This window comes from Orbicella franksi, chromosome 1 (genome assembly GCF_964199315.1).
Source record: "Orbicella franksi chromosome 1, jaOrbFran1.1, whole genome shotgun sequence".
Classification (NCBI taxonomy): Eukaryota; Metazoa; Cnidaria; class Anthozoa; order Scleractinia; family Merulinidae; genus Orbicella; species Orbicella franksi.
Genome location: NC_138145.1, coordinates 14,112,219 through 14,121,577, shown reverse-complemented (window position 1 = coordinate 14,121,577; position 9,359 = coordinate 14,112,219). Strand labels below are relative to the sequence as shown.

Sequence of the window (9,359 nt, the reverse complement as noted above, 5' to 3'; positions counted from 1 at the left end):
ATGTTATGTTCAACTTTGTAGCTTTTGTAAAATAGAATATATTAACAACTGAGTGATCTAGCTATCTACAGCGACTGTGTTTTGTATGCATTTATGTATCGTGGAAGTCAGGTTGCCTGTTGTTTTCCATGACTAGATGTTGTTCTGAGTTAAAATTATCCAGTTCTGTCAGTATTGGGAAATAAAATACACACTTAACATAACTTAGCGCTTTGCAGTTACTCTTTTTATTTTATGTTAATTTATGGCAACTGGTACGTCATCATGTAGTATGGAACCTGTAACTGACCACTTCCGATAAGTAGGCAGTGATCTTACTGTTTACCTCTTTTTCTGGATCGTTATCGAAAGGACATGACTACTCAACAAAAATTTATTCAGTCGTTGAAGCTAACGTTAAGTTAAGGATTAAACTGTCCCATAGCGGATTGAGCAGCATAGAAATAGGCATTTCTCAGTCTAACAACTCAAACGCGATAATATCTTGTGATTCGTGCTTTGCGTTAATTTCTTGTTCTTTCACTGGAAGTCATATAGTTTTTATCTAGTATCCTAGACAGGTGTAAGTCTTTACATAGTGCTTCACGCCGAGTTTACTCAGTTTTACATTATTTATCTTTCTTTCTGATCTACTCTACGGATTTATGTATTTTGAACTTCTGCTTTGGTTATCAATATGAATTAGTTTTCGAAGTTGCAGCCCATAAAAACTTTAGTCTGTGGCGTCAAAAGGCCACCAATTTTCGCCTAATGGCCAATTTCAATTTCAATGAACCCAAAAAAAGTCTGTTTGTTATGCAGAAGCTCGGTGTTTTGAAAATACTCGCAATGCATTACAAATAACCGCGGCATAAATGATAAGCCAATGGTAACTCTTTGCTCCCCAGTTGAAAACGTTCGTTGTTAGCCGTGCAAGCTATTTCTTATCGAGAATATTTCAAAAAGAAGCATGTGTCCTATTAGTCGTGTTTCAATAAATGTCACGGTTTCGTATCATATTCAAAGCGTGCAGAAGTCTTGGTTTAACATCCGTTTCTTTCTATTGGCCAATTGAGCAGGTGCCATGGCCTATCTTTGTCCAAAATGACAACCCCTACGCATTTTCTGTCAGAACGTCCGAGGTAGAATCCTCACTGGCAAAATCAAATGTTCTTTTTTACAGAGAATTTCTAGATTTAGTTTCGAGAAAAGGCTGAACACGGGCCAGGAAAACTGCACAGTCGTAACTTTTTTTGACGGATATGAAGAAAATCATTTCCACGGCTGAAAACTGTTGATTTACAATTAATCCCGAGATGTAATTTACGACGACACAACTCAAACAAATGCAAATTTTGTAATTTAAGGACGTGCGCTTTCTCGTCAAACGAAGCAAACAATAATTTTCAAAGTCAGATTCAGTGAAAAGCTTCTAAACTTAACTAAACACTGAAGATAGTGCTGATCGCGCTGAGAGCTGAGCGTCCGCATAACAGTTTATCTTTAACATGGCATCCGCACGGGTTATTTCTCTGAGTATTGTCAACGCTTTTCTCAGTATTTTTGGAAGCGCCATGAACAGTTTAGTGATTGTAGCGATTTACCAAAACGTAGAGCTTCAAAAGGGTCTGAATTTGTTGATCGTGTCCTTAACAGCCGCAGATCTTATAAACTGTCTGGTTGCGCAGCCAATGTACGTCTACTATCTTAGCAACGACGAGAGTAACAACAGCTACCTTGCAGCATTCGAGATAATCGCTTACATTGGCCTTCATGTAGTTTTCTCTAACCTCGTTATAATCACTTATCATAGAATGAAGGCTTTGGCCCGACCTTTCCATCACCTTCTGCTCGTCGCGAGAAAAGATCTCGTGGTGGTTATAGTGTTGACTTGGATCGTGTCCATAGTTATTGGTGTTGTGTTCGCAACGGAACCAGGAAAACGTGCCGGTGCCTCTGTCCATGCTGCGATGATACTGAGCTTGGTTTTCACTTATATCAGAATTCTGTGGGTGTCCTGGAGGCGAAGGAGAAGAAAAATCGCGGAACAAGTAGGTACAGCCAATTACCACCAACAAGCTGCCACCATAGAGCATGAGAACGCCGCGGCCATCACATCAGCCATCTTGGTGGGCACTACCTTACTGTGTTTCTTGCCTGATGTTGTTCTCGATGTAATGGGTGAAGGAGAAGTTAACAGGCGGTTGTGGACATACACTCTGCTTTTTTCAAGCTCGGCGCTGAATCCTTGTATAGTTATTTGGCGTAATCAACGGTTCAGAAGAGCAGTGCTTGACACATTTCGCCTCCGTAACTGAACAGCGAACAGATTTCGTCTTACTAAACGAAAAAAAGGCTGAATAATGCAGCGAATCGTGGAATATAAATTATAAATAACCGCAATTTTAAGTCGATAAGACGCATGTCAGTATTATATAAATCAATACACGTTTGAAAATTTAACTCAACTATTAAGATCTTAAATCTAAAGGAAACATATAACAAGATGTAAAATTTTCTGGTAATCTTCACTTAATTCGTGGGCGGGATTGTTCACGAAAGAGCTGTATGCTGTTCAGTAGGACGTATCAGTTATTTTTATAGCCATTTTATGTGGTATATTCAGAAAATTCAGAAACTTACAATTGTAGATCATGATGACGTATATCGAATCAAAATACAAAACACACTGAGGTTAGAAGCTGTAAATTAAGTCAGTACGTTTATTACAATATCTTGAGACGGAAAAGGAGATAGAAGTTATAATTAAAACTTGTTGATTTTTGTAGCTTCTAAAATAAAACTGGCCAAGCTTCCAATGTTTTCTTTATATTTAACATAACCGCAGCTGTCGTTTTATTATAAAACTGCCAATCAATCAATCATTCGCCATTACATGATATGAAAATATATTCAAGTGCTGACTGACTGCTGGCTTGGAAATATTTGAATAGCCAGAACTAATAATTTTTGTCCCGAGTTCTCCAGTTTTCGTTCCTTCATTAGAGGCCACCGCTTTTGAGTTCCCAACTCCTGATCGGCCATTCAACATTTACTCGCGCCAGTGCTAATATTTGATTGAATGAGATATTTTCTCTCATTGCTTGTAAAACAGTCGCAGAATTATCCTTCCACTGGGATCAGCTGGTTGACGAGTGACTTTCGATAATTGCTGTCTCGTAAGTGTAGTGCCTGTGAGGAAAGAGTCGACGAAAAATACATTCAATTCTTCGGAAAGTTACTTTATTTTATTAATGTTATTTCTTTTTCAAACACAGCTTTATGCAGAGCAATAATTTGCATAAAGCATCAACTTTAATAGCCTTACGTTCACCTGAGAAGTAAGTCTATTGTGCAAAAGATGGATGCTGATGACATCGTTCCAACAATTCTTTGGCTGAAACTGACATTTCACGCTGCATCCAGCTTTCACAAAGCCAATATTACGAAATAGAAAGGCTTTTGAGTAACGGAGTTTTAATACTGACGCGAGTGCAGGTATATTGCACCCTTCGCGAAAAGGTATCCAAATTTCGTATTGAACATTGTCTCAGTTCTAAAGAAAAACAATCAGCGGAAAATGTTACTTTTGGTTGAAAACAATTTCGCCTGAATTATCGTTTTTCGTCAGGTTCCTATGTAGTCTACTTTGCATTTATTTTGGGGGAAGTTGGGTTAGATAACGTTACATTCCTCCACCACAGGAATTTTAAAAAAGGCAAATTGCCCGATCAATTCTAGGGGACGTTTTTCTTACTATCTAGGCAAAGCATTCTACATACCACGAAAAACTGCAAAGAAAGCGACGGAAAAAATTGATGTGAAATTGAAACCGGCCAATCAGTGTTTAATGGGTGTCATTATTTCAGGCGAGACTTTGGACTCTGAACCAATGAAAAAGTCTTAATAGATATGATTTTTCAAGCAGATGTTGTTTAAAGTAGTCATCCCTAACGACGTAACGCTGACAAAGTTGCTAAGATGAATAAAGGAAACGTGTTTTTTTCTTGGTAGAATTCTTTTCACAGATTTAAGGTAAGTTATTAGATTAAATTCCTGACCCGACTAGGAAGGCGTGTCAGGAAATATTAAAACTTGACCGCAAAAGCCTATTCCGTGCAGTATGTTTTCTGGGCGCCCTCCGTGCTAGCTAGCGCTTGGTGTCATTCCAACAACTAATAAACAAATTCAAGGCAAGTCATCGGCTTTTGTTCAGCTAGAGTAAGAACAACCTGTGTCAATTTCTAATCGAAATCATGAGTAAGAATATAGGAAATGACGCGCTTGTATAAAGTTTATAACAAAGCTAGTACGAAATTATCATTCCATTTATTCTGAAAGAAAGTACATCACTCAGCTTTTATCAACTGATATAAATTTGAAGGCCAATACTTGCATGTTTTCTACTAATGCTCTTTTGTCTGCTAAAGGTCTTGATAATTAATCCACGCCAAAAAACAGTCAGTCATATTACTCAGTAGTCGGACTCAGGAAATAATTTACGAAAAGATAAAACAATCAGGCTGATGTGTAGTATCTAATTTTGAGATCTCGATAAGTGGACACAAGATAACAAGCAATTGCTGAACCCAGTCAAAGGAAACCATAGACTGACGAACTGATCGCGATTAGGATTGGCCTAAGAGCCAGTAAACTCGAGTTATAAGTGAGGTAAGTCTTTTTTTATTTCTTGTACGTAAGGCTTGATCACCGTTAAAATTTTACATCACATCGAGCCAACCCCTTAATGGCAAGCTGTATCATTCTTTCTCTTGACATCATATCTCTGTGGCGTGCTAATTTACTAGGTTTCGTGTGAAAGCGACGAGAGGGATTTGGCATCAAAACCTTATTGCTTTTCATGGTAAATTATGATATCCTCATGCCAAATAGTTTGTGATTTGTACCATCACTAACAGAATAGTAAAGCGGTCTAAAAGGCTATCAATTGCTCTAGCCGCCAGCAACAATTTCATCTTCTTTCGAACCTAGAACTGCGAATTTGTGACAGCTTGATTTAAAAAGCGCTTCAAGTTGTCATTTTGACAACTATACGCAGCGCTTAACGTCATATTGTATATTCAGACACACTCATTGCAAGAATACAACTGGCAGGCGTGGCGAACAGACCTGAACTGCGCTCGCGCATTTTCCAACAGTGTACTCGCCCTTGTCTCCAGTCTCTCTCAATTGTGTAAGTTGTTAAAGTGTTCAACGTTTTTATAATAACCTATCGACCTTGTGCCTGGTGTCATTGACATACGCTCTTTCCGGTAAAGTGCCCGTAGCATTAGATAGTAATTTTAATTCGGATTTTGACGCACAATCAAATGAGCCTGAGTAAAAACGCAATTTATGCTAGTGTGTGACGTTTTACTGAAAAGAAAAACGATAAGCTTAAAAAAAATTAAGCCGACTCACGGTCGGAAAACGGATAAGGAACTAAATAGGGACCCAGAGTTAAAAATATCCTTGTAGAGAGTTTGCATACAGTTTTTGGCGGCATTTCTGAGAATTTTAGCAGATCTTTCCGATCACTTTGCAATCTATAGTTCAAAAGAGCTTTAATGTAATGCTTCGCATTTCCCGTGCCTTTTAAACAACTCAGTGGGTTATTTCATTCCACTTGATGTCCTGCTTTAACATAAATCTCTATGTTGTCAGACTAATACATATGAGGAAGCTTTTAAATAAGTCATCATTAGAATTACGTACAAGTGGCAAACTTACTTCCAGAGGTAAAAGAGCATGGAGAGAGTGTCCCCTCAAGAGTCACTGTGAGATTTAAACGTTTTTCCTAATAACACAAAAAATTACCCCGGCCATGGCCGTTGGATGCGGCGATGTCCAGTGTACTAACCATCCCAATTGGCCAACGGGCCTCCTCTCACTTTCAAGTGAAAGCACCTTAACTTAGGTAGGCCACGTTTTCACAACTTGAACTTCCCTTTCGTTTCCTTGAAAACATAGCAGCCGGTATCTATTCACAGTAAAATTCCAAAATGCTTTCAATACCGGCGTTACGTTCAAGACGTTAATAGTTCTTGGATGTGAGGACATGTTTATCATCATCGACATCAGAAACAAACGTTTTCCAGTTTCATTTGCAGTAACTCAAATCCGCCTAGCCTCTTTGTAGCTTTAACCGGAAAACGTGTATGATATACGGTTTCAAACGATTTCGTGTTGTCGGGGTCATTGAATAGAGATGCGCTGGGTTTATAAACAACCACTTCAAGTAGGACTAATCGTCAGGATATGAATTGCACGTTCTGCCACACGCACTTTAATTTTGACGGTAATCAAACACGGACGTCCGCCCCCGGGACAATTTTGTAATAATGACTCTTTGAAATGAGCTAGTCATATAGCCAACCTTGCACGTGACCATCCATTGGCCGCAGCCAGTTTAAACGAGTTTAAGTTAGTTAAAAACAGCTACCTCTTACAGAACACTCTGACCGCAACACCAGCCGCGAAGAATACCGCTTCTCGATATCTTTACTCAAAATGGCATCGGCGAAGGTTGTTTCCCTTATCATTATCAATGCATTTCTCAGTGTTTTTGGCACTTGCATGACTTTTCTGGTGATAATGGCGATTCTACAAAACGCAGAGCTTCAAAAGGGTCTGAATTTGCTTATCGTGTCTCTAACAGCCGCAGATCTTACTAACTGCCTGATAGCTCAGCCAATGTACGTCTACTATCTTGGCAACGAGGTAGGCGGTACCTACCTCGTAGCATTCGAGACCATCGCTTTCATCGGCCTTCACGCCGTTTTCACCAACCTGACAGCTATCACGTATCACAGAATGAAGGCTTTGTCGCGACCTTTCCATCACCTTCTGCTCGTCTCGAGAAAAGATCTTGTGGTAGTCATAATGTTGACTTGGGTGGTCTCCATAGTTATTGGTGTTGTGTTCGCAACGGAACCAGGGAAACGTGTCGGTGTCTATTTTCATGGTGTGATGATACTGAGCCTGGTTTTGACTTACATCAAAATTCTGTGGGTGTCCTGGAGGCGAAGGAGAAGAAAAATAGCGGAACGGCCGGGAACGGCAAATTTCCATCAACAAGCCGCTACTATGGAACAAGAGAACGCCGCGGCCATCACATCAGCAATCTTGGTGGGCTCCACCTTGTTGTGTTTCTTGCCTGATGTTGTTCTGGATTTGATGGGAAAAGCAGAAATAAACAGGCTAATGGGAATTTACACTCTACTCTTCGCTAGTTCGGCGTTGAATCCTTGCGTGGTTATTTGGCGCAATCAGCAGTTTAGAAGAACGCTTCTTCAAATGTTACGCCTCGCTAATTAACGTCCAATCTGGATGTTTACTGGCTAGAGTCGCTGAGAAAACGCAGAAATAGGCAAATGATAGTTAAATTATAACAGCTAACTTCAAAATATTTCGATTGTTCAGAGCACGGCTGGCCTCAAAAAGAAAGGTCGCAATGAGGAGCAGAGCATTAACTTGAAAGATTTCCTATGAAAAAATCATTAATTCCGTGATGAATTGAGGCCATTTTGTCTTCAAAGCAAAATTTTAAAAAGAAAGAATTAAGAAGTTTAATGGCACATAAACAGCTGTTAGTTTAGCCGCCAAGTCGTTGCTACAGTATTACAAATGTGGCTCTGAAAAAATTAAAGCTTGCAGAGCCTAATGTTTTCTCTGAATTAATATAACTAAGCTGTCCATGTATTTGAAACTGGCAATCAATCCATCAAAGTCAGTCAAAAACTCCTTCAAGTGCGCTGCACTCTAGTTTAATGAAAAACCATTAAGCTAGAAAAATAATTTTTTAAGACTAACACACTCCTTTCAATCAAAATAACATGTCAGGCTAAATTTTGAGTTAATGTACTTTTGAACTAAGCACAGAATGACTTGCAAATAAAATGCATGCGATGAATTTTGCATTTTTAGGATATTGACTGATTCGATGATTCTCAAACTAAAATTTAGAAAAAGAAAACTAGAAAATCACCACTTCAAGTTTTCTTTTAATTTCCCTGTCTTTCTCAGCATGTGCGCGTGAGAACCAACAAAAAATATTGTTAATGATAAATTGATAGAAATGTTGTTACAAATGCAGTTTTTGCGTGCAAACTCATGATGATTTGGGTAGTGTTATCAGGAAAGCAATTTATAAAGGTTCCGTTAAGGTATCTCTTTTTAATTATCCAATTACGAAGTACTAAGGCTAAAATACTTTACCTTTGTCTTATCAGTATAATTTACGAGATAGTGCGTACTAAAGTGCAGCGAAATAAATCACTCTTGACTTTGTAAAACAGCATAAATATAGCCGCACTACGGGGGAATACTTGCGAATATAACCCCGTCTGCGATGCTGTTCCATCGTCTTTCGTCATTAAATTAGCTGTCATTTGCCGCATTCACCGAATGCTGTAAATGACGAAAGTCGATGGGTCTGAGTTTGCCCAGAAGCTCATGTGGTAACATCACTTGGCGCCAAAAAGTCCATAGTCCTCATTAGACAGAGGTCCACCGAACGCCGGGAAGATAGTAAAGACGATTAATTAATGTAATAGCAATTACTTCATTTAGAGTACTAGCCATGTAAAATCATTAAGTACAGCAAAAAGAAGCTAGATTTGTCTGAGACTTCATTTAACTCAAATTAAGACAGTGAGCCGGTAAAGTTATTTTCCCAGGAAATGTTATCACAGAAAAGAATAAAAAGCATCCTTCAGCAAGCGGAGAAGTCGGCTCTTCCTTACTTATGTGCCTTAACCCGTCGTTACTTTCGACATAGTAGTAATTAATCAAGACATTAAAGGCGTCTTCCCTTTTCAAGGTGTGTCAGACATACGAGTCCATTTATCTTAAATGACTTGCTGCTATTTTGTATAAACTACACCAAAACAGCATCAGTGTCATTAACGTAAGACTTTTCTGCTGACGATCACTTTAAGATTTAGTCTTAAGCAAAATGCATTCAAAATTGGGCATAAAAAACGTTCGGTTTTCTTTTGTCGGAGGTCCCCACAGCAAAAACTGATGGTTTGCATATGCTAATAAATCTACTCAGGATGTAATTTACGCGTTCAATAAAAATGCGTGGGCATTTGAAGGTCGAAGATGAAATTGTCATCATTTGAATCCTTAACGCTTAATTAAATGCCCATTGACATCCTCCCAGTCCCAGCCATAATCCAAACGGGGCTGAGTTTGCTTATCACTTTGTGTTCAAATAATAGCTACCCTGGGAACGTTAAATAACTGTCTGTGATTGTTGTACCAAGGTAAACATGTCTTCTCTCTTATCCTGTGGTATTAATTTTGGTGTGATGTATGTGCACGACAATGACTGATAATGTTGACTTAAAAGCGTTCTTGATGATTATTTTTTGGCA

General features: G+C 38.8%; 2 protein-coding genes across 2 annotated transcripts; both read left to right on the top strand.

Annotated features, from left to right (window-relative positions):
* The first annotated feature begins 331 nt into the window (after window positions 1-331).
* On the top strand, window positions 332-2,991 carry LOC145483294 (histamine H2 receptor-like). The gene has a single exon (XM_081461782.1). The coding sequence runs from the start codon at window positions 1,488-1,490 to the stop codon at window positions 2,295-2,297; it is 810 nt and encodes a 269-aa protein (XP_081317908.1). The 5' UTR covers window positions 332-1,487; the 3' UTR covers window positions 2,298-2,991.
* A 2,616-nt stretch (window positions 2,992-5,607) lies between these two features.
* LOC145483278 (uncharacterized) lies at window positions 5,608-7,420 on the top strand. Its single transcript, XM_081461777.1, has one exon. The coding sequence runs from the start codon at window positions 6,490-6,492 to the stop codon at window positions 7,294-7,296; it is 807 nt and encodes a 268-aa protein (XP_081317903.1). The 5' UTR covers window positions 5,608-6,489; the 3' UTR covers window positions 7,297-7,420.
* Window positions 7,421-9,359: the final 1,939 nt, after the last annotated feature.

What these genes read in the sequence shown, in the direction of transcription:
- LOC145483294 (XM_081461782.1), top strand. Translation starts at nt 1,488, where the DNA reads ATGGCATCCGCACGGGTTATTTCTCTGAGTATTGTCAACGCTTTTCTC.
- LOC145483278 (XM_081461777.1), top strand. Translation starts at nt 6,490, where the DNA reads ATGGCATCGGCGAAGGTTGTTTCCCTTATCATTATCAATGCATTTCTC.